Below are 25,122 nucleotides of genomic sequence, written 5' to 3'. Positions count from 1 at the left end.
TGGAATGTTGGCCTTCATTGCAAGAGGGATCGAGTACAAAAGCAGGGAGGTCCTGCTGCAACTGTATAGGGTATTGGTGAGGTCGCACCTGGAGTACTGCGTGCAGTTTTGGTCACCTTACTTAAGGAAGGATATACTAGCTTTGGAGGGGGTACAGAGACGATTCACTAGGCTGATTCCGGAGATGATGGGGTTACCTTATGATGATAGATTGAGTAGACTGGGTCTTTACTCCTTGGAGTTCAGAAGGATGAGGGGTGATCTTATAGAAACATTTAAAATAATGGAAGGGATAGACAAGATAGAGGCAGAGAGGTTGTTTCCACTGGTCGGGGAGACTAGAACTAGGGGGCACAGCCTCAAAATACGGGGGAGCCAATTTAAAACTGAGTTGAGAAGGAATTTCTTCTCCCAGAGGGTTGTGAATCTGTGGAATTCTCCGCCCAAGGAAGCAGTTGAGGCTAGCTCATTGAATGTTTTCAAGTCACAGAGAGATAGATTTTTAACCAATAAGGGAATTAAGGGTTACGGGGAGCGGGCGGGTAAGTGGAGCTGAGTCCACGGCCAGATCAGCCATGATCTTGTTGAATGGCGGAGCAGGCTCGAGGGGCTAGATGGCCTACTCCTATTCCTAATTCTTATGTTCTTATGATCAGTTCCCCTCCAAGTTACATACCGTCTTGACTTGGAAATATATCGGCCGTTCCTTCGTCGTCGCTGGATCACAATTCTGGAACTCCCTCCCGAACAGCACTGTGAGAGCACCAGCCCGAGCGGGATCCCCCCCCCACAGTCAGCCCCAGTCCGGGTGGGATTGTCCCACAGTCAGTCCCAGTCCGGGTGGGATTGTCCCCACAGTCAGTCCCAGTCCGGGTGGGATTGTCCCACAGTCAGTCCCAGTCCGGGTGGGATTGTCCCCACAGTCAGTCCCAGTCCGGGTGGGATTGTCCCCAGTCAGTCCCGGTGGGATTCCCCCCCACAGTCAGTCCCAGTCCGGGTGGGATTCCCCCCCCAGTCAGTCCCAGTCTGGGTGGGATTCCCCCCACAGTCAGTCCCAGTCCGGGTGGTATTGTCCCACAGTCAGTCCCAGTCCGGGTGGGATTGTCCCCAGTCAGTCCCAGTCCGGGTGGGATTGTCCCCACAGTCAGTCCCAGTCCGGGTGGGATTGTCCCACAGTCAATCCCAGTCCGGGTGGGATTGTCCCACAGTCAGTCCCAGTCCGGGTGGGATTGTCCCCACAGTCAGTCCCAGTCCGGGTGGGATTGTCCCACAGTCAGTCCCAGTCCGGGTGGGATTGTCCCACAGTCAGTCCCAGTCCGGGTGGAATTCCCCCCCCAGTCAGTCCCAGTCCGGGTGGGATTGTCCCACAGTCAGTCCCAGTCCGGGTGGGATTGTCCCACAGTCAGTCCCAGTCCGGGTGGGATTGTCCCCACAGTCAGTCCCAGTCCGGGTGGGATTGTCCCACAGTCAGTCCCAGTCCGGGTGGGATTGTCCCACAGTCAGTCCCAGTCCGGGTGGAATTCCCCCCCCAGTCAGTCCCAGTCCGGGTGGGATTCCCCCCACAGTCAGTCCCAGTCCGGGTGGGATTCCCCCCCCCCCAGTCCCAGTCCGGGTGGGATTCCCCCCCCCCCCAGTCAGTCCCAGTCCGGGTGGGATTGTCCCACAGTCAGTCCCAGTCCGGGTGGGATTGTCCCCACAGTCAGTCCCAGTCCGGGTGAGATTCCCCCCACAGTCAGTCCCAGTCCAGGTGAGATTCCCCCCACAGTCAGTCCCAGTCCGGGTGAGATTCCCCCCCCAGTCAGTCCCAGTCCGGATGGGATTCCCCCCACAGTCAGTCCCAGTCCGGATGGGATTCCCCCCCCAGTCAGTCCCAGTCGGGTGAGATTCCCCCCACAGTCAGTCCCAGTCCGGGTGAGATTCCCCCCCCCAGTCAGTCCCAGTCCGGATGGGATTCCCCCCACAGTCAGTCCCAGTCCGGATGGGATTCCCCCCCCAGTCAGTCCCAGTCCGGGTGAGATTCCCCCCACAGTCAGTCCCAGTCCGGATGGGATTCCCCCCACAGTCAGTCCCAGTCCGGATGGGATCCCCCCCCCCCCAGTCAGTCCCAGTCCGGGTGGGATTTCCCCCCAGTCAGTCCCAGTCCGGGTGTGATTCCCCCCCCAGTCAGTCCCAGTCCGGGTGGGATTTCCCCCCAGTCAGTCCCAGTCCGGGTGGGATTCCCCCCACAGTCAGTCCCATTCTCAGTATATAAATGCTCGCCTTGCCTGAGGATGAATTAGAGACTCTCTGTGTGAAGTGCTGTGAGACAGAGTGATTGTGTGCTCCATATAAAAATGGTAAATTTCTCCCTCGGTATAAAGACGACTCAATCTCTGCAACCTCTCGGTACCACTGCGTCAAACGATGGAAGTTAGCAAGTGCCGAGATATGGCAGTCAGTACTCACCAGGATTATACTTCCACAGGTCATTAAAGTGCCGGTCTAATCTTGCATTGTAACCACCGAATATGTACAATTCACTCTTGTAGGTAACTGCAGGGAAGCGAGGGCAGAGATTAGGGAAGGCAGCCAATTTACGCACAGCAAGCTCCCACAAACAACGTGTCCATGACCAGATAATCTGTTTTAGTGATGGTGGTCAGAGGATAAATATTGGCCCTGGAAACAGGGGATGACTCCACCTCACTTATTCAAAATAGTGGCCATATGATCTTTAACGTCTGAGAGCAGACGGGACCTCGGTTTAACGTTTCGTCCGAAAGCTGGCACCTGCGACAGTGCAGCACTCCCTCAGTACTGCCCCTCCGACAGCACGGGGCTCCCTCAGTACTGCCCCTCCGACAGCACGGGGCTCCCTCAGTACTGCCCCTCCGACAGCACGGGGCTCCCTCAGTACTGCCCCTCCGACAACACGGAGCTCCCTCAGTACTGCCCCTCCGACAACGCGGAGCTCCCTCAGTACTGCCCCTCCGACAGTGCGGTGCTCCCTCAGTACTGCCCCTCCGACAGTGCGGCGCTCCCTCAGTACTGCCCCTCCGACAGCACGGGGCTCCCTCAGTACTGCCCCTCCGACAGTGCGGCACTCCCTCAGTACTGCCCCTCCGACAGCACAGGGCTCCCTCAGTACTGCCCCTCCGACAGTCCGGCACTCCCTCAGTACTGCCCCACCGACAGTGCGGCACTCCCTCAGTACTGCCCCTCCGACAGCACGGCACTCCCTCAGCACGGCACTCCCTCAGCACGGCACTCCCTCAGCACGGCACTCCCTCAGCACGGCACTCCCTCAGCACGACACTCCCTCAGCACGACACTCCCTCAGCACGACACTCCCTCAGCACGACACTCCCTCAGCACGACACTCCCTCAGCACGACACTCCCTCAGCACGACACTCCCTCAGCACGACACTCCCTCAGCACGACACTCCCTCAGCACGACACTCCCTCAGCACGACACTCCCTCAGCACTGCTCTGGAGTGTCAGCCTAGATTTAAGTGCTCCAGTCCCTGGAGTGGGACTTGAACCCACAACCTTCGGACTCAGAGTGCTATTCACTGAGCCATGGCTGATGACACTTTATGGCACAGGTCCGGAGTGACCCACCCCAGGATGTTGATGTTGGGACTCTCCGATCGTGGTGCCGTTGAAGGCGATGGGGAAATGGCTGGGCTTTCTCTTATTGGCCATGGCCATACCCCGGCACTGATGCGGTGGGAAGGTTGCCTGCCCCCCGTGAGGAATGGATAACCAATGTGAAGGCACGTGGTGAGCACAGCAAGGTGCAAGAAATCGTGAATTGGAAGAAATAACTGGAGACCAAAAAGTCTCTTCAGACTGGTGTTCGAATTGAAGCGTTGATTCCGTGTTACGATAGCTAAAGCGACTCGAACAGCTTGAACATAAATAACTGATAGCAGGCAGCTCCAGACATGTGCAGGCCAAGAATGGCCTGTCTGACTGCAAGCTCAGGAGAATGGAGTTTCAGAAAGTATAAACGGGAAAGACATGTGAAGGGGAGGGTTTCACCTCAGCGTGGAGACAAAGCCATTGGGGCACCCTGCTTTGGGAAGAGTCCTTGGAGGTTAAATGGTCCCATCGGTCATGTTCCCCCAGGCCCACCCCAAAAAACACAATAAAACGATGAAAATAAGAACTGCTCGTGCCACCAGCCGTCTCGGCTGTCCGATCGGGACTAGTACCAGCTACTTGTCATGGTCGTATGTCGACTATGTCTATCCTGACTGTGTTTGACTGTATTTGAACTACCGCTCCCTTAATAACATGCCTTATTGCTGGTCCCCTTTGGGTATGTGGATGTGACCTGTGACCCTAATCTTAGAGGGCTCGGTCAGGCCCTGGCTTGACTACACGCGGTGCCATCCCTCCCACCGACTGACGGCGCCCCGGAGACATCACTTACAGGCAGAGTGGCTGCGACGTCCCTCCGGGAGCAGCTGTGCGCTGGGGGAGTCCAGCCAGTGATTGGTCTCCGTGTCGAACACCTTGATGCGGTTGCAGTAGATTTCGTTGTTAGAGTGGAATGGACCGAAGCGGTCAGCCCGACCTCCGAACACGTACATCCGGCTGCCCATCACTGTGGCCGAATGGAAATCCCGCCAACGTGCCGGGTTACCCTGCCGGGGGGGGGGGGGAAAGATATTGAAAGTGTTCAGCAACAAACAACCAACATCCCGGGAACGATCGCAACTGAGGACCCCTCCCCCCCCCCCGACACACACAGAGACTCCTCCCCCTCCCGACACACACAGAGACCCCTCCCCACCCCGACACACACAGAGACCCCTCCCCCTCCCGACACACACAGAGACCCCTCCCCCTCCCGACACACACAGAGACCCCTCCCCCTCCCGACACACACAGAGACCCCTCCCCCTCCCGACACACACAGAGACCCCTCCCCCTCCCGACACACACAGAGACCCCTCCCCCCCCCCGACACACACAGAGACCCCTCCCCACCCCGACACACACAGAGACCCCTCCCCCCCCCGACAAACACAAAGACCCCTCCCCCCCCGACACACACAGAGACTCCTCCCCCCCCCGACACACAGAGACTCCTCCCCCTCCCGACACACACAGAGACCCCTCCCCCTCCCGACACACACAGAGACCCCTCCCCCTCCCGACACACAGAGACTCCTCCCCCTCCCGACACACAGAGACTCCTCCCCCTCCCGACACACAGAGACTCCTCCCCCTCCCGACACACACAGAGACCCCTCCCCCCCCGACACACACAGAGACCCCTCCCCCCCCCGACACACACAGAGACCCCTCCCCCCCCCGACACACACAGAGACCCCTCCCCCCCCCGACAAACACAGAGACTCCTCCCCCCCCCCGACACACACAGAGACCCCTCCCCCTCCCGACACACACAGAGACCCCTCCCCCCCCCGACACACACAGAGACCCCTCCCCCTCCTGACACACACAGAGACCCCTCCCCCCCCCGACACACACAGAGACCCCTCCCCACCCCGACACACACAGAGACCCCTCCCCCTCCCGACACACACAGAGACCCCTCCCCCTCCCGACACACACAGAGACCCCTCCCCACCCCGACACACACAGAGACCCCTCCCCCTCCCGACACACACAGAGACCCCTCCCCCCCCCGACACACACAGAGACCCCTCCCCCCCCCGACACACACAGAGACCCCTCCCCCTCCCCGGCGCACACACAGAGACCCCTCCCCCTCCCCGACACACACAGAGACCCCTCCCCCCCCGACACACACAGAGACCCCTCCCCCCCCCCGACACACAGAGACCCCTCCCCCCCCCCCGACACACAGAGACCCCTCCCCCCCCCGACACACACAGAGACCCCTCCCCACCCCGACACACACAGAGACCCCTCCCCTCCCCGACACACAGAGACCCCTCCCCCCCCCGACACACACAGAGACCCCTCCCCTCCCCGGCACATAGACCCCTCCCCCCCCCCGACACACAGAGACCCCTCCCCCTCCCCGGCGCACACAGAGACCCCTCCCCCTCCCGACACACACAGAGACTCCTCCCCCCCCCGACAAACACAGAGACCCCTCCCCCCCCGACACACAGAGACCCCTCCCCACCCCGACAAACACAGAGACCCCTCCCCCCCCCGACACACACAGAGACCCCTCCCCCTCCCGACACACACAGAGACCCCTCCCCCTCCCCGACACACAGAGACTCCTCCCCCCCCCGACACACAGAGACTCCTCCCCCTCCCGACACACAGAGACCCCTCCCCACCCCGACAAACACAGAGACCCCTCCCCCCCCCGACACACACAGAGACCCCTCCCCCTCCCCGACACACAGAGACCCCTCCCCTCCCCGGCACACAGAGACCCCTCCCCTCCCCAACACACACAGAGACTCCTCCCCCCCCCGACACACACAGAGACTCCTCCCCCCCCCGACACACACAGAGACTCCTCCCCCCCCCCGACACACAGTGACCCCTCCCCCTCCCGACACACACAGAGACCCCTCCCCACCCCGACACACAGAGAGACTCCTCCCCCCCGACACACAGAGACCCCTCCCCCTCCCGACACACACAGAGACCCCTCCCCCTCCCGACACACACAGAGACCCCTCCCCCTCCCCGACACACACAGAGACCCCTCCCCCCCCGACACACAGAGACCCCTCCCCCCCCGACACACAGAGACCCCTCCCCCTCCCCGACACACACAGAGACTCCTCCCCCCCCGACACACAGAGACCCCTCCCCCTCCCGACACACACAGAGACCCCTCCCCACCCCGACACACACAGAGACCCCTCCCCCTCCCCGACACACACAGAGACCCCTCCCCCCCCGACACACACAGAGACCCCTCCCCTCCCCGACACACACAGAGACCCCTCCCCCCCCGACACACAGAGACTCCTCCCCCCCGACAAACACAGAGACCCCTCCCCCCCCGACACACAGAGACCCCTCCCCCCCGACAAACAGAGACCCCTCCCCACCCCGACACACAGAGACTCCTCCCCCCCCCGACACACACAGAGACCCCTCCCCCCCCCGACACACACAGAGACCCCTCCCCCCCCCGACACACACAGAGACCCCTCCCCCCCCCGACACACACAGAGACCCCTCCCCCCCCCGACAAACACAGAGACTCCTCCCCCCCCCCGACACACACAGAGACCCCTCCCCCTCCCGACACACACAGAGACCCCTCCCCCCCCCGACACACACAGAGACCCCTCCCCCCCCCGACAAACACAGAGACTCCTCCCCCCCCCCGACACACACAGAGACCCCTCCCCCCCCCGACAAACACAGAGACTCCTCCCCCCCCGACACACAGAGACCCCTCCCCCCCCCGACACACACAGAGACCCCTCCCCCCCCCGACACACACAGAGACCCCTCCCCCCCCGACACACACAGAGACCCCTCCCCCCCCCGACACACACAGAGACCCCTCCCCCCCCCGACACACACAGAGACCCCTCCCCCTCCCCGGCGCACACACAGAGACCCCTCCCCCTCCCCGACACACACAGAGACCCCTCCCCCCCCCGACACACACAGAGACCCCTCCCCCTCCCCGGCGCACACACAGAGACCCCTCCCCCCACGACACACACAGAGACCCCTCCCCCCCCCCCGACACACAGAGACCCCTCCCCCCCCCGACACACACAGAGACCCCTCCCCACCCCGACACACACAGAGACCCCTCCCCTCCCCGACACACAGAGACCCCTCCCCTCCCCGGCGCACACACAGAGACCCCTCCCCCCCCCGACACACACAGAGACCCCTCCCCTCCCCGGCACATAGACCCCTCCCCCCCCCCGACACACAGAGACCCCTCCCCCTCCCCGGCGCACACAGAGACCCCTCCCCCTCCCGACACACACAGAGACTCCTCCCCCCCCCGACAAACACAGAGACCCCTCCCCCCCCGACACACAGAGACCCCTCCCCACCCCGACAAACACAGAGACCCCTCCCCCCCCCCGACACACACAGAGACCCCTCCCCCTCCCGACACACACAGAGACCCCTCCCCCTCCCCGACACACAGAGACTCCTCCCCCCCCCGACACACAGAGACTCCTCCCCCTCCCGACACACAGAGACCCCTCCCCTCCCCGGCACACAGAGACCCCTCCCCTCCCCGACACACACAGAGACTCCTCCCCTCCCCGACACACACAGAGACTCCTCCCCCCCCCGACACACACAGAGACTCCTCCCCCCCCCGACACACAGAGACCCCTCCCCCTCCCGACACACACAGAGACCCCTCCCCACCCCGACACACAGAGAGACTCCTCCCCCCCCGACACACAGAGACCCCTCCCCCTCCCGACACACACAGAGACCCCTCCCCCTCCCGACACACACAGAGACCCCTCCCCCTCCCCGACACACACAGAGACCCCTCCCCCCCCGACACACAGAGACCCCTCCCCCCCCGACACACAGAGACCCCTCCCCCTCCCCGACACACACAGAGACTCCTCCCCCCCCGACACACAGAGACCCCTCCCCCTCCCGACACACACAGAGACCCCTCCCCACCCCGACACACACAGAGACCCCTCCCCCTCCCCGACACACACAGAGACCCCTCCCCCCCCGACACACACAGAGACCCCTCCCCTCCCCGACACACACAGAGACCCCTCCCCCCCGACACACAGAGACTCCTCCCCCCCGACAAACACAGAGACCCCTCCCCCCCCGACACACAGAGACCCCTCCCCCCCGACAAACAGAGACCCCTCCCCACCCCGACACACACAGAGACTCCTCCCCCCCCCCGACACACACAGAGACTCCTCCCCCCCCGACACACAGAGACCCCTCCCCCCCCGACAAACACAGAGACCCCTCCCCCCCCCGACAAACACAGAGACCCCTCCCCCTCCCGACACACACAGAGACCCCTCCCCACCCCGACAAACACAGAGACCCCTCCCCCCCCCGACAAACACAGAGACCCCTCCCCCCCCGACACACACAGAGACCCCTCCCCCCCCCCGACAAACACAGAGACCCCTCCCCCCCCGACACACACAGAGACCCCTCCCCCCCCCGACAAACACAGAGACCCCTCCCCGGCACATAGACCCCTCCCCACCCCGACAATCACAGAGACACCTCCCCCCCCCCGACAAACACAGAGACCCCTCCCCCCCCCGACAAACACAGAGACCCCTCCCCCCCCGACAAACACAGAGACTCCTCCCCCCCCAGAGACCCCTCCCCCTCCCCGGCGCACACACAGAGACCCCTCCCCCTCCCGACACACAGAGACCCCTCCCCCTCCCGACACACAGAGACCCCTCCCCTCCCCGACACACACAGAGACCCCTCCCCTCCCCGACAAACACAGAGACCCCTCCCCACCCCGACAAACACAGAGACCCCTCCCCCTCCCCGACAAACAGAGACCGCTCCCCCTCCCCGACACACAGAGACCCCTCCCCCTCCCCGACACACAGAGACCCCTCCCCCCCCGACACACAGAGACCCCTCCCCCCCCGACAAACACAGAGACCCCTCCCCACCCCGACAAACACAGAGACCCCTCCCCCCCCCGACACACAGAGACCCCTCCCCCCCCCGACACACAGAGACCCCTACCCCTCCCCGACACACAGAGACCCCTCCCCCCCCCCCGACACACAGAGACCCCTCCCCCTCCCCGGCGCACACACAGAGACCCCTCCCCCTCCCCGACACACACAGAGACCCCTCCCCACCCCGACACACAGAGACCCCTCCCCCTCCCCGGCGCACACACAGAGACCCCTCCCCCTCCCGACACACACAGAGACCCCTCCCCCTCCCCGACACACACAGAGACCCCTCCCCCTCCCCGACACACACAGAGACCCCTCCCCACCCCGACACACAGAGACCCCTCCCCCTCCCCGGCGCACACACAGAGACCCCTCCCCCCCCGACACACACAGAGACCCCTCCCCACCCCGACACACAGAGACCCCTCCCCCTCCCGACACACACAGAGACCCCTCCCCCCCCCGACACACAGAGACCCCTCCCCCCCCCCGACACACAGAGACCCCTCCCCCCCCCCCCGACACACAGAGACCCCTCCCCACCCCGACACACAGAGACCCCTCCCCCCCCGACACACAGAGACCCCTCCCCCTCCCGACACACACAGAGACCCCTCCCCCCCCGACACACACAGAGACCCCTCCCCCTCCCGACACACACAGAGACCCCTCCCCCCCCCGACACACACAGAGACCCCTCCCCACCCCGACACACAGAGACCCCTCCCCCTCCCGACACACACAGAGACCCCTCCCCACCCCGACACACACAGAGACCCCTCCCCCTCCCTGGCGCACACACAGAGACCCCTCCCCCTCCCTGGCGCACACACAGAGACCCCTCCCCACCCCGACACACAGAGACCCCTCCCCACCCCGACACACAGAGACCCCTCCCCACCCCGACACACAGAGACCCCTCCCCCTCCCTGGCGCACACACAGAGACCCCTCCCCACCCCGACACACAGAGACCCCTCCCCCTCCCTGGCGCACACACAGAGACCCCTCCCCACCCCGACACACACACAGAGACCCCTCCCCCCCCCGACACACAGAGACCCTCCCCACAGAGACCCCTCCCCACCCCGACACACAGAGACCCCTCCCCACCCCGACACACAGAGACCCCTCCCCACCCCGACACACACAGAGACTCCTCCCCCCCCCGACACACACAGAGACCCCTCCCCACCCCGACAAACACAGAGACCCCTCCCCCTCCCGACACACACAGAGACCCCTCCCCACCCCGACACATAGACCCCTCCCCCTCCCTGGCGCACACACAGAGACTCCTCCCCCCCCCCGACACACACAGAGACCCCTCCCCACCCTGACAAACACAGAGACCCCTCCCCACCCCGACACACACAGAGACCCCTCCCCACCCCGACAAACACAGAGACTCCTCCCCACCCCGACAAACACAGAGACTCCTCCCCCCCCGACAAACACAGAGACTCCTCCCCCCCCCGACACACACAGAGACCCCTCCCCACCCCGACAAACACAGAGACTCCTCCCCCCCCCCGACACACACAGAGACCCCTCCCCTCCCCGACACACAGAGACCCCTCCCCTCCCCGACACACAGAGACCCCTCCCCCCCCCCCCGACACACACACAGAGACTCCTCCCCCACGCCGACAAACACAGAGACCCCTCCCCTCCCGACAAACACAGAGACCCCTCCCCTCCCCGACACACAGAGACCCCTCCCCTCCCCGGCGCACACACAGAGAACACCCCCCCCCCCACCACCGGCACAACGACCCCACCACCGGCACACAGAGACCCCTCCCCCCCGACACACACAGAGACCCTCCCCCCCGACACACACAGAGACCCCTCCCCACCCCGACAAACACAGAGACCCCTCCCCACCCCGACAAACACAGAGACCCCTCCCCACCCCGACAAACACAGAGACCCCTCCCCACCCCGACAAACACAGAGACCCCTCCCCACCCCGACACAACACAGAGACCCCTCCCCTCCACAGAGACCCCTCCCCCCCCGACCACACAGAGACCCCTCCCCCCCCGACACACACAGAGACCCCTCCCCACCCCGACAACACAGAGACCCCTCCCCACCCCGACAAACACAGAGACCCCTCCCCACCCCGACAAACACAGAGACCCCTCCCCACCCCGACAAACACAGAGACCCCTCCCCCTCCCGCCACATGCCCTCCACACAGAGACCCCTCCCCTCCCCGGGCACATAGACCCCTCCCCACCCCGACAAACACAGAGACTCCCTCCCCCTCCCCGACACACACAGAGACCCCTCCCCCACCCCGACAAACACAGAGACTCCTCCCCCCCCCGACACACACAGAGACCCCTCCCCACCCCGACAAACACAGAGACCCTCCCCCTCCCCAGCACACACACAGAGACCCCTCCCCCTCCCCGGCACATAGACCCCTCCCCACCCCGACAAACACAGAGACTCCTCCCCTCCCCAGCACACACACAGAGACCCCTCCCCTCCCCGGCACATAGACCCCTCCCCTCCCCGACAAACACAGAGACTCCTCCCCTCCCCAGCACACACACAGAGACTCCTCCCCCCCCCGACACACACAGAGACCCCTCCCCTCCCCAGCACACAACAGAGACCCCTCCCCACCCCGACAAACAGAGACTCCTCCCCCCCCGACACACACAGAGACCCCTCCCCTCCCCAGCACACAAACAGAGACCCCTCCCCTCCCCGACACACACAGAGACCCCTCCCCTCCCCAACACACAAACAGAGACCCCTCCCCTCCCCGACAAACACAAACAGAGACCCCTCCCCTCCCCGACAAACACAGAGACTCCTCCCCTCCCCAACACACAAACAGAGACCCCTCCCCTCCCCGACACACACACAGAGATCCCTCCCCTCCCCTCCCCGACACACACACACACAGACCCCTCCCCGGCGCACACACACAGACCCATCTCCACACACACACACACACACACACACAGAGACCCCTCCCCTCCCCGGCACATAGACCCCTCCCCACCCCGACAAACACAGAGACTCCTCCCCTCCCCGACACACACACACACACACACACAGACCCCTCCCCGGCGCACACACACAGACCCATCTCCACACACACACACACACACAGACCCCTCCCCTCCCCGGCACATAGACCCCTCCCCACCCCGACAAACACAGAGACTCCTCCCCTCCCCAACACACACACACACAGAGATCCCTCCCCTCCCCGACACACACACACACACACACAGAGACCCCTCCCCGGCGCACACACACAGACCCATCTCCACACACACACACACACAGACCCCTCCCCTCCCCGGCACACACAGAGACGCACTCACAGATCACTGCGAGGTTCAATCTGGGGAGTTCTCAGAGACTGTGACTGTTTTCCTCCCTGACATTTCCCTGGGCGGGTGAGGTGCAGTGATTGAGGGGGGAGCTTTTGTGTTCAGTGAAGTGAAGCAAGACAGTGCGAGGGATGTGGCATAAGCTCACACCCAGAATCAAACACTCCCAGGGCAGGTACAACACGGGTTAGATACAGAGTAAAGCTCCCTCTACACTGTCCCATCAAACACTCCCAGGGCAGGTACAGCACGGGTTAGATATAGAGTAAAGCTCCCTCTACACTGTCCCATCAAACACTCCCAGGGCAGGTAGAGCACGGGTTAGATACAGAGTAAAGCTCCCTCGACGCTGTCCCATCAAACACTCCCAGGGCAGGTACAGGGGGTTAGATACAGAGTAAAGCTCGCTCTACACTGTCCCATCAAACACTCCCAGGGCAGGTACAGGGGGTTAGATACAGAGTAAAACTCGCTCTACACTGTCCCATCAAACACTCCCAGGGCAGGTACAGCACGGGTTAGATACAGAGTAAAGCTCCCTCTACACTGTCCCATCAAACACTCCCAGGACATGAAAGAGTCCTTGGCTCTCCCGCCAGAGGCTGGGAAGTTGAAGAGGAAGAATCATAGTGCAGGGATGGGAAGTTAGAGTAGAATGCGGGCCGGTAACCACAGGGTGAGTGCTCTGTAGGAGGGAGCAAAGCGGATTGGAGCCAAGTACAGGAGGAGAGGGTCCAGTCGGAGTGCTGGTGGGGAGGAGGTTACCCAGCACAGGACAGTGAGCACGCACTGACATCTGGTGGTGCACAGCAGTACTGCAGGGCGATTGGTTAAAGGTGCAGCTCCAGAAGGGAGAGTGCAGAGCTCCCTAATCTCACGCAAAGTGAAGCAGCAGTAAACAACAACTTGCATTTATATAGCCACGTTAACATAGTCCCCATCCCTGTAACCTTCTACAGCCCGAGAGAGCCCTCCGCGATCTCTGTGCTCCTCCAATTCTGGCCGATTGAGCACCCGGATTTTAAACGTTGCACAAGTGGCCAGTGCCCCAAGCTCTGGAATTCCCTCCCTGAACCTCTCTGCCACCGTATCCTCCATTCAGCGATCCTTTAGTCCTTCTCCTTTGACAAAGGTATTGGTCGCCTGCCCAATATCTGCTCATCTGGCTCGGTGACAAAGTGTGCGTTAGAATGCTCAGGTGAAGGGCCCGAGCACTTTCCACGGTGTCATAGGCGCTATATAAAGGAATTTGTTGTTGCATGCTCTTTAGTATCAGGCTGCCCTGCAATACTGGCGACCCATCGCACGTGACACTCCCCCAGACCTCCGACACATCGCACGTGACACTGACACTCCCCCAGTCCCCGGGACACATCGCACGTGACACTGACACTCCCCCAGACCCCCGACACATCGCACGTGACACTGACACTCCCCCAGTCCCCGGGACACATCGCACGTGACACTGACACTCCCCCAGACCCCCGACACATCGCACGTGACACTGACACTCCCCCAGACCCCCGACACATCGCACGTGACACTCCCCCAGACCCCCGACACATCGCACGTGACACTGACACTCCTCCAGTCACCCCGACACATCGCACGTGATACTGATACTCCCCCGACACATCGCACGTGACACTGACACTCCCCGGGACACATCGCACGTGACACTGATACTCCCCCGACACATCGCACGTGACACTGACACTCCCCGGGACACATCGCACGTGACACTGACACTCCCCGGGACACATCGCACGTGATACTGACACTCCCCGGGACACATCGCACGTGACACTGACACTCCCCCCGACACATCGCACGTGACACTGATACTCCCCCAGTCCCCCGACACATCGCACGTGACACTGACACTCCCCCAGTCCCCCGACACATCGCACGTGACACTGACACTCCCCCAGTCCCCCGACACATCGCACGTGACACTGACACTCCCCCAGTCCCCCGACACATCGCACGTGACACTGATACTCCCCCAGTCCCCCGACACATCGCACGTGACACTGACACTCCCCCAGTCCCCCGACACATCGCACGTGACACTGACACTCCCCCCGACACATCGCACGTGACACTGACACTCCCCCGACACATCGCACGTGACACTGACACTCCCCCAGGCCCCGGGACACATCGCACGTGACACTGACACTCCCCCAGGCCCCGGGACACATCGCACGTGACACTGACACTCCCCCAGTCCCCGGGACACATTGCACGTGACACTCCCCCAGTCCCCCGACACATCGCACGTGACACTGACACTCCCCCAGTCCCCGGGACACATCGCACGTGACACTGACACTCCCCCAGACCCCCGACACATCGCACGTGACACTCCCCCAGACCCCCGACACATCGCACGTGACACTCCCCCAGACCCCCGACACATCGCACGTGACACTGACACTCCTCCAGTCACCCCGACACATCGCACGTGACACTGACACTCCCCCAGTCCCCGGGACACATCGCACGTGACACTGACACTCCCCCAGTCCCCGGGACACATCGCACGTGACACTGACACTCCTCCAGTCCCCGGGACACATCGCACGTGACACTGACACTCCCCCAGACCCCCGACACATCGCACGTGACACTGACACTCCCCCAGTCCCCCGACACATCGCACGTGACACTCCCCCAGTCCCCCGACACATCGCATGTGACACTGACACTCCCCCGACACATCGCACGTGACACTGACACTCCCCCCGACACATCGCACGTGACACTGACACTCCCCCGACACATCGCACGTGACACTGACACTCCCCCAGTCCCCGGGACACATCGCACGTGACACTGACACTCCCCCAGTCCCCCGACACATCGCACGTGACACTGACACTCCCCCAGGCCCCGGGACACATCGCACGTGACACTGACACTCCCCGGGACACATCGCACGTGATACTGATACTCCCCCAGTCCCCCGACACATCGCATGTGACACTGACACTCCCCCGACACATCGCACGTGACACTGACACTCCCCCCGAGACACTGACACTCCCCCGACACATCGCACGTGACACTGACACTCCCCCCGACACATCGCACGTGACACTGACACTCCCCCCGACACATCGCATGTGACACTGACACTCCCCCGACACATCGCACGTGACACTGACACTCCCCCAGTCCCCGGGACACATCGCACGTGACACTGACACTCCCCCAGTCCCCCGACACATCGCACGTGACACTGATACTCCCCCGACACATCGCACGTGACACTGATACTCCCCCGACACATCGCACGTGACACTGACACTCCCCGGGACACATCGCACGTGACACTGACACTCCCCCAGTCCCCCGACACATCGCACGTGACACTGATACTCCCCCAGTCCCCCGACACATCGCACGTGACACTGACACTCCCCGGGACACATCGCACGTGATACTGACACTCCCCGGGACACATCGCACGTGACACTGATACTCCCCCAGTCCCCCGACACATCGCACGTGACACTGACACTCCCCGGGACACATCGCACGTGACACTGACACTCCCCCAGTCCCCCGACACATCGCACGTGATACTGACACTCCCCCAGTCCCCCGACACATCGCACGTGACACTGACACTCCCCGGGACACATCGCACGTGACACTGACACTCCCCCAGTCCCCCGACACATCGCACGTGACACTGACACTCCCCCAGTCCCCCGACACATCGCACGTGACACTGACACTCCCCCAGTCCCCGGGACACATCGCACGTGACACTGACACTCCCCCCGACACATCGCACGTGATACTGACACTCCCCCAGTCCCCCGACACATCGCACGTGACACTGACACTCCCCCAGTCCCCCGACACATCGCACGTGACACTGACACTCCCCCAGGCCCCGGGACACATCGCACGTGACACTGACACTCCCCCAGGCCCCGGGACACATCGCACGTGACACTGACACTCCCCGGGACACATCGCACGTGACACTGACACTCCCCCAGTCCCCCGACACATCGCACGTGACACTGACGCTCCCCCAGGCCCCGGGACACATCGCACGTGACACTGACACTCCCCCCGACACATCGCACGTGATACTGACACTCCCCCAGTCCCCCGACACATCGCACGTGACACTGACACTCCCCAGGCCCCGGGACACATCGCACGTGACACTGACACTCCCCGGGACACATCGCACGTGACACTGACACTCCCCGGGACACATCGCACGTGACACTGACACTCCCCGGGACACATCGCACGTGACACTGACACTCCCCCAGTCCCCGGGACACATCGCACGTGACACTGACACTCCCCCCGACACATCGCACGTGACACTGACACTCCCCAGGCCCCGGGACACATCGCACGTGACACTGACACTCCCCGGGACACATCGCACGTGACACTGACACTCCCCCCGACACATCGCACGTGACACTGACACTCCCCCCGACACATCGCACGTGACACTGATACTCCCCCAGTCCCCCGACACATCGCACGTGACACTGACACTCCCCCAGTCCCCGGGACACATCGCACGTGACACTGATACTCCCCCAGTCCCCCGACACATCGCACGTGACACTGACACTCCCCCCGACACATCGCACGTGACACTGACACTCCCCCAGTCCCCCGACACATCGCATGTGACACTGACACTCCCCCCGACACATCGCACGTGACACTGACACACCCCCAGTCCCCGGGACACATCGCACGTGACACTGACACTCCCCCAGTCCCCCGACACATCGCACGTGACACTGACACTCCCCCCGACACATCGCACGTGACACTGACACTCCCCCAGTCCCCGGGACACATCGCACGTGACACTGACACTCCCCCCGACACATCGCACGTGACACTGACACTCCCCCCGACACATCGCACGTGACACTGACACTCCCCCAGTCCCCGGGACACATCGCACGTGACACTGACACTCCCCGCGACACTAACACTCCCCCAGTCCCCGGGACACATCGCACGTGACACTGACACTCCCCGGGACACATCGCACGTGACACTGACACTCCCCGGGACATATCGCACGTGACACTGACACTCCCCCAGTCCCCGGGACACATCGCACGTGACACTGACACTCCCCCAGTCCCCGGGACACATCGCATGTGACACTGACACTCCCCCAGTCACCCCGACACATCGCACGTGACACTGACACTCCCCCCGACACATCGCACGTGACACTGACACTCCCCCGACACATTGCACGTGACACTGACACTCCCCCAGTCCCCGGGACACATCGCACGTGACACTGACACTCCCCGGGACACATCGCACGTGACACTGACACTCCCCGGGACACATCGCACGTGACACTGACACTCCCCGGGACACATCGCACGTGACACTGACACTCACCCAGTCCCCGGGACACATCGCACGTGACACTGACACTCCCCCAGGCCCCGGGACACATCGCACGTGACACTGACACTCCCCCAGTCCCCCGACACATCGCATGTGACACTGACACTCCCCCAGGCCCCGGGACACATCGCACGTGACACTGACACTCCCCCAGGCCCCGGGACACATCGCACGTGACACTGACACTCCCCCAGTCCCCGGGACACATCGCACGTGACACTGACACTCCCCCAGTCCCCCGACACATCGCATGTGACACTGACACTCCCCCAGTCCCCCGACACATCGCACGTGACACTGACACTCCCCCAGTCCCCCGACACATCGCATGTGACACTGACACTCCCCGGGACACATCGCACGTGACACTGACACTCCCCCGACACATTGCACGTGACACTGACACTCCCCCAGACCCCCGACACATCGCACGTGACACTGACACTCCCCCAGTCCCCCGACACATCGCACGTGACACTGACACTCCCCGGGACACATCGCACGTGACACTGACACTCCCCCGACACATTGCACGTGACACTGACACTCCCCCAGACCCCCGACACATCGCACGTGACACTGACACTCCCCCAGACCCCCGACACATCGCACGTGACACTGACACTCCCCCAGTCCCCCGACACGTTGCACGTGACACTGACACTCCCCCAGTCCCCCGACACATCGCACGTGACACTGACACTCCCCCAGACCCCCGACACATCGCACGTGATACTCCCCCAGTCCCCGGGACACATCGCACGTGACACTGACACTCCCCGGGACACATCGCACGTGACACTGACACTCCCCGGGACACATCGCACGTGACACTGACACTCCCCCAGACCCCCGACACATCGCACGTGATACTCCCCCAGTCCCCGGGACACATCGCACGTGACACTGACACTCCCCCAGTCACCCCGACACATCGCACGTGACACTGACACTCCCCCAGTCCCCCGACACATCGCACGTGACACTGACACTCCCTGGGACACATCGCACGTGACAATGACACTCCCCGGGACACATCGCACGTGACACTGACACTCCCCCGACACATTGCACGTGACACTGACACTCCCCCAGTCCCCGGGACACATCGCACGTGACACTGACACTCCCCGGGACACATCGCACGTGACACTGACACTCCCCGGGACACATCGCACGTGACACTGACACTCCCCCAGTCCCCCGACACATCGCACGTGACACTGACACTCCCCGGGACACATCGCACGTGACACTGACACTCCCCGGGACACATCGCACGTGACACTGACACTCCCCCAGACCCCCGACACATCGCACGTGATACTCCCCCAGTCGCCGGGACACATCGCACGTGACACTGACACTCCCCGGGACACATCGCACGTGACACTGACACTCCCCCAGACCCCCGACACATCGCACGTGATACTCCCCCAGTCGCCGGGACACATCGCACGTGACACTGACACTCCCCGGGACACATCGCACGTGATACTCCCCCAGACCCCCGACACATCGCACGTGATACTCCCCCAGTCGCCGGGACACATTGCACGTGATACTGACACTTCTCCAGTCCCCGCGACGCTCTCTCTATCTCTCGCTCCCCCCGCTACCCTTTCTCTCTCCCCTCTATGCTCTCTCTCCCCCCCATTCCGCGCGACGCTCTCTCTCTCCTAGTCCCCGTGATACATTCTCGCTCTCCCCCAGGCCTCGCTACGCTCTCTCTCGCCCCCAGTCCCCACGACTCTCTCTCTCTATATCCCCCAGTCCCCGTGACATTCTCTTTCTCTCTCGCTCCCTCGATCCCCCAGTACCCGCGACGATCTCTCTCTCATTCTCCGCAAGATCCTATCTCCCCGCGACGCTCTCACTCTCACTCATTCCCCGTGAGGCTCTCTCTCTCTCTCTCTCTCTCTCTCTCTGCGACGCTCTCACCCGCCCCCCCCCCCCGCGGTGGGACGAGGCGAGCCCACGGACATGTGTTCTGCACTCTAGGAATGGTGACAGGAGTAACACTGGCTGTCTCCTGCTTTCACTGACACAATGTGAACAGGAATCTGGAAGTGCCCAGGGACTGAGCAATCGGCCAGATGAGACGCTCTCTGAATGTCACCACCCCTCCAAAATGCTTTTAGGGGATTAGCGTCCGCAATCACCAGCTGTCCACCCAGATCCCGCGTCACACCACACTGTCAGCAAGCTGCACAGATTATACCTCCCACACCCCCATCCACTGAGCCCCTCGCCCCACCTCCCCCGCCCACTCACTCCCTCCCCCCGCCCACTCACTCCCCTCCTACCCCCCTCCGTCCACTGAGCCCCTCGCCCCACCTCCCCCGCCCACTCACTCCCTCCCCCCGCCCACTCACTCCCCTCCTACCCCCCTCCGTCCACTGAGCCCCTCACTCTACCTCCCCCGCCCACTCACTCCCCTCCTACCCCCCTCCGTCCACTGAGCCCCTCGCCCCACCTCCCCGCCCACTCACTCCCCTCCCCCCGCCCACTCACTCCCCTCCGTCCACTGAGCCCCTCGCCCCACCTCCCCGCCCACTCACTCCCCTCCCCCGCCCACTCACTCCCCTCCCCCCGCCCACTCGCTCCCCTCCTACCCCCCTCCGTCCACTGAGCCCCTCGCCCTACCTCCCCCGCCCACTCACTCCCTCCCCCCGCCCACTCACTCCCCTCCCCCGCCCACTCACTCCCCTCCTACCCCCCTCCGTCCACTGAGCCCCTCACTCCCCTCCCCCGCCCACTCACTCCCTCCCCCCGCCCACTCACTCCCCTCCCCCCGCCCACTCACTCCCCTCCGTCCACTGAGCCCCTCGCCCCACCTCCCCGCCCACTCACTCCCCTCCCCCCGCCCACTCACTCCCCTCCCCCCGCCCACTCACTCCCCTCCCCCCGCCCACTCACTCCCCTCCTACCCCCCTCCGTCCACTGAGCCCCTCACTCTACCTCCCCCGCCCACTCACTCCCCTCCTACCCCCCTCCGTCCACTGAGCCCCTCACTCTACCTCCCCCGCCCACTCACTCCCCTCCTACCCCCCTCCGTCCACTGAGCCCCTCGCTCTACCTCCCCCGCCCACTCACTCCCCTCCCCCCCGCCCACTGACCCCTCCTACCCCCCTCCGTCCACTGAGCCCCTCACTCTACCTCCCCCGCCCACTCACTCCCCTCCTACCCCCCTCCGTCCACTGAGCCCCTCACTCTACCTCCCCCGCCCACTCACTCCCCTCCCCCCCGCCCACTCACTCCCCTCCTACCCCCCTCCGTCCACTGAGCCCCTCACTCCCCTCCCCCGCCCACTCACTCCCTCCCCCCGCCCACTCACTCCCCTCCCCCTGCCCACTCACTCCCCTCCCCCCGCCCACTCACTCCCCTCCCCCCGCCCACTCACTCCCCTCCTACCCCCCTCCGTCCACTGAGCCCCTCACTCTACCTCCCCCGCCCACTCACTCCCCTCCTACCCCCCTCCGTCCACTGAGCCCCTCACTCTACCTCCCCCGCCCACTCACTCCCCTCCTACCCCCCTCCGTCCACTGAGCCCCTCGCTCTACCTCCCCCGCCCACTCACTCTACCTCCCCCGCCCACTCACTCCCCTCCTATCCCCCTCCGTCCACTGAGCCTCTCGCTCTACCTCCCCCGCCCACTCACTCCCCTCCTACCCCCCTCCGTCCACTGAGCCCCTCGCTCTACCTCCCCCGCCCACTCACTCCCCTCCCCCCCGCCCACTCACTCCCCTCCTACCCCCCTCCGTCCACTGAGCCCCTCGCTCTACCTCCCCCGCCCACTCACTCCCCTCCCCCCCGCCCACTCACTCCCCTCCTACCCCCCTCCGTCCACTGAGCCCCTCGCTCTACCTCCCCCGCCCACTCACTCCCCTCCCCCCGCCCACTGACTCCCCTCCTACCCCCCTCCGTCCACTGAGCCCCTCACTCTACCTCCCCCGCCCACTCACTCCCCTCCCCCCGCCCACTCACTCCCCTCCTACCCCCCTCCGTCCACTGAGCCCCTCGCTCTACCTCCCCCGCCCACTCACTCCCCTCCTACCCCCCTCCGTCCACTGAGCCCCTCACTCTACCTCCCCCGCCCACTCACTCCCCTCCCCCCCGCCCACTGACTCCCCTCCTACCCCCCTCCATCCACTGAGCCCCTCGCTCTACCTCCCCCGCCCACTCACTCCCCTCCTACCCCCCTCCATCCACTGAGCCCCTCGCTCTACCTCCCCCGCCCACTCACTCCCCTCCTACCCCCCTCCGTCCACTGAGCCCCTCACTCTACCTCCCCCGCCCACTCACTCCCCTCCCCCCCGCCCACTCACTCCCCTCCTACCCCCCTCCGTCCACTGAGCCCCTCACTCTACCTCCCCCGCCCACTCACTCCCCTCCTACCCCCCTCCGTCCACTGAGCCCCTCACTCTACCTCCCCCGCCCACTCACTCCCCTCCCCCCCCGCCCACTGACCCCTCCTACCCCCCTCCGTCCACTGAGCCCCTCACTCTACCTCCACCGCCCACTCACTCCCCTCCCCCCCGCCCACTGACTCCCCTCCTACCCCCCTCCATCCACTGAGCCCCTCACTCTACCTCCCCCGCCCACTCACTCCCCTCCTACCCCCCTCCGTCCACTGAGCCCCTCGCTCTACCTCCCCCGCCCACTCACTCCCTTCCCCCCGCCCACTCACTCCCCTCCTACCCCCCTCCGTCCACTGAGCCCCTCGCTCTACCTCCCCCGCCCACTCACTCCCCTCCCCCCGCCCCTCACTCCCCTCCTACCCCCCTCCGTCCACTAAGCCCCTCGCTCTACCTCCCCCGCCCACTGACTCCCCTCCCCCCCCCGCCCACTGACTCCCCTCCCCCCCCCGCCCACTCACTCCCCTCCCCCCGCCCACTGACTCCCCTCCCCCCCCGCCCACTCACTCACTCCCCTCCACTGAGCCCCTCGCCCCACCTCCCCCATCCAATGTCTGTCTCCACCGCCCCCCTCCGGCACCATCCACTGACACCCTCCTGCCTGTTCCCTGTTCAGACTCCCTCCCACTAACCCCCCCCCCCTCACCCCTGCCTCCTGTCCACGGACTCCCTGCCAATGAGGGAGATATAGAAACATAGAAATGTACAGCGCAGAAGGAGGCCATTTCGGTCCATCGTGTCCGCGCCGGCCGACAAAGAGCCGCCCGGCCCTCGGTCAGCAGATCTGAAGGTTACATATAAACCTAGAACAATGAACAATGGCGGAAAGGCAAAGAGCACCCAGCCCAACCAGTCCGACCCACACAACTGAGACACCCCTTACACTGAAACATTCTACACTCCACCCCAACCGGAGCCATGGGATCTCCTGGGAGAGGCAAAAACCAGGTTAAAAACCCAGAACAGTTTAGGGAGGAATTTTCCCAGATATTTTTCTCTCCAACCCATCAATCGAAACTAGTCCAGGTGGTCACCCTGGCCGTATTCGATTCCCTGCAGTACTTACCATTATATTTGCACCAGCCAACAAAAGGTTATCCAGTCTAATCCCAATTACCAGCTCTAGGTCTGTAACTCTGCAGGTTACTGCACTTTAAGTGACCATCCAAGCATCTCTTAAAAGTGGTGAGGGTTTCTGCATCCACCACTCTTCCAGGCAGCGAGTTCCAGATCCCCTCTGCGTAAAGAAGCCCCCCCTCAAATCCCCTCGAAACCTTCCAACAACCACCTTAAAACTATGTCCCCTTGTAATAGCCCCCTCCACCAAGGAAAGTAGGCCCTTGATGTTCACTATGTCCAGGCTCCTCAATATTTTGTACACCTCAATGAGGTCTCCCCTCAGCCTCCTCTGTTCCAAGGAGAACAAACCCAGCCTATCCAATCTAACCTCATAGCTAAGATTCTCCATTGCAGGCAGTGAGCTGCCTTTCAGCGCTCAGGCTGAGCGGCTATAATTAGAGGCAGCAGGAAGGCAGAGCAGGGCCTCGGTATAAATAGTCGGCCCTCATTGTGCTCACCATTCTTGGTCAGTCCCAATCAGCCCACCAGCCTCTCGCTCTCGCAATGTGTTTGAGGTCTGGCTGGCTGGAACAGGCCCAATTCACAGCCGTGCAGAAAGCTCCACACGCTCAGGAGAAAACGTCCTTTTCTGCAGCACATTACATGACCTCAGGTCGGCCCAAAGTGCTTCACAGCTAACGAGAGACCATCTCAAGTCGCAATGTGGGAATCGCGGAAGACACCACTCCCTCAGTGCTGTCCCTCCGACAGTGCGGGGCTCCCTCAGTACTGTCCCTCCGACAGTGCGGCACTCCCTCAGTGCTGTCCCTCCGACAGTGCGGCGCTCCCTCAGTACTGCCCCTCCAACAGTGCGGGGCTCCCTCAGTACTGTCCCTCCGACAGTGCGGTGCTCCCTCAGTGCGGTGCTCCCTCAGTACTGTCTCTCCGACAGTGCGGTGCTCCCTCAGTACTGTCCCTCCGACAGTGCAGCACTCCCTCAGTACTGCCCCTCCGACAGTGCGGTGCTCCCTCAGTACTGTCCCTCCGACAGTGCGGCGCTCCCTCAGTACTGCCCCTCCGACAGTGCGGCGCTCCCTCAGTACTGCCCCTCCGACAGTGCGGCGCTCCCTCAGTACTGCCCCTCCGACAGTGCGGCACTCCCTCAGTACTGCCCCTCCGACAGTGCAGCACTCCCTCAGTACTGCCCCTCCGACAGTGCGGCGCTCCCTCAGTATTGCCCCTCCGACAGTGCGGTGCTCCCTCAGTACTGT

At 63.6% G+C, this 25,122-nt stretch overlaps 1 protein-coding gene across 2 annotated transcripts in view; it reads right to left on the bottom strand.

Moving 5' to 3' along the window:
* The window catches only part of klhdc3 (kelch domain containing 3), a 113,547-nt gene that overhangs the window by 37,097 nt on the left and 51,328 nt on the right, over positions 1-25,122 (bottom strand). For both annotated transcript variants that reach the window (XM_070870685.1, XM_070870686.1), the window contains exons 6-7: positions 4,420-4,633; positions 2,446-2,532 (exon numbers count right to left, since the gene is read on the bottom strand). In XM_070870685.1, the coding sequence (XP_070726786.1) occupies positions 2,446-2,532; positions 4,420-4,633 (301 nt within the window). The remainder of the gene's footprint in view (positions 1-2,445; positions 2,533-4,419; positions 4,634-25,122) is intronic.

This window comes from Pristiophorus japonicus, unplaced genomic scaffold, assembly GCF_044704955.1.
Source record: "Pristiophorus japonicus isolate sPriJap1 unplaced genomic scaffold, sPriJap1.hap1 HAP1_SCAFFOLD_160, whole genome shotgun sequence".
In the NCBI taxonomy this organism is placed as follows: Eukaryota; Metazoa; Chordata; class Chondrichthyes; family Pristiophoridae; genus Pristiophorus; species Pristiophorus japonicus.
The sequence above is the reverse complement of the archived record's forward strand: the minus strand, read 5'-3'. Positions and strand labels throughout refer to the sequence as shown.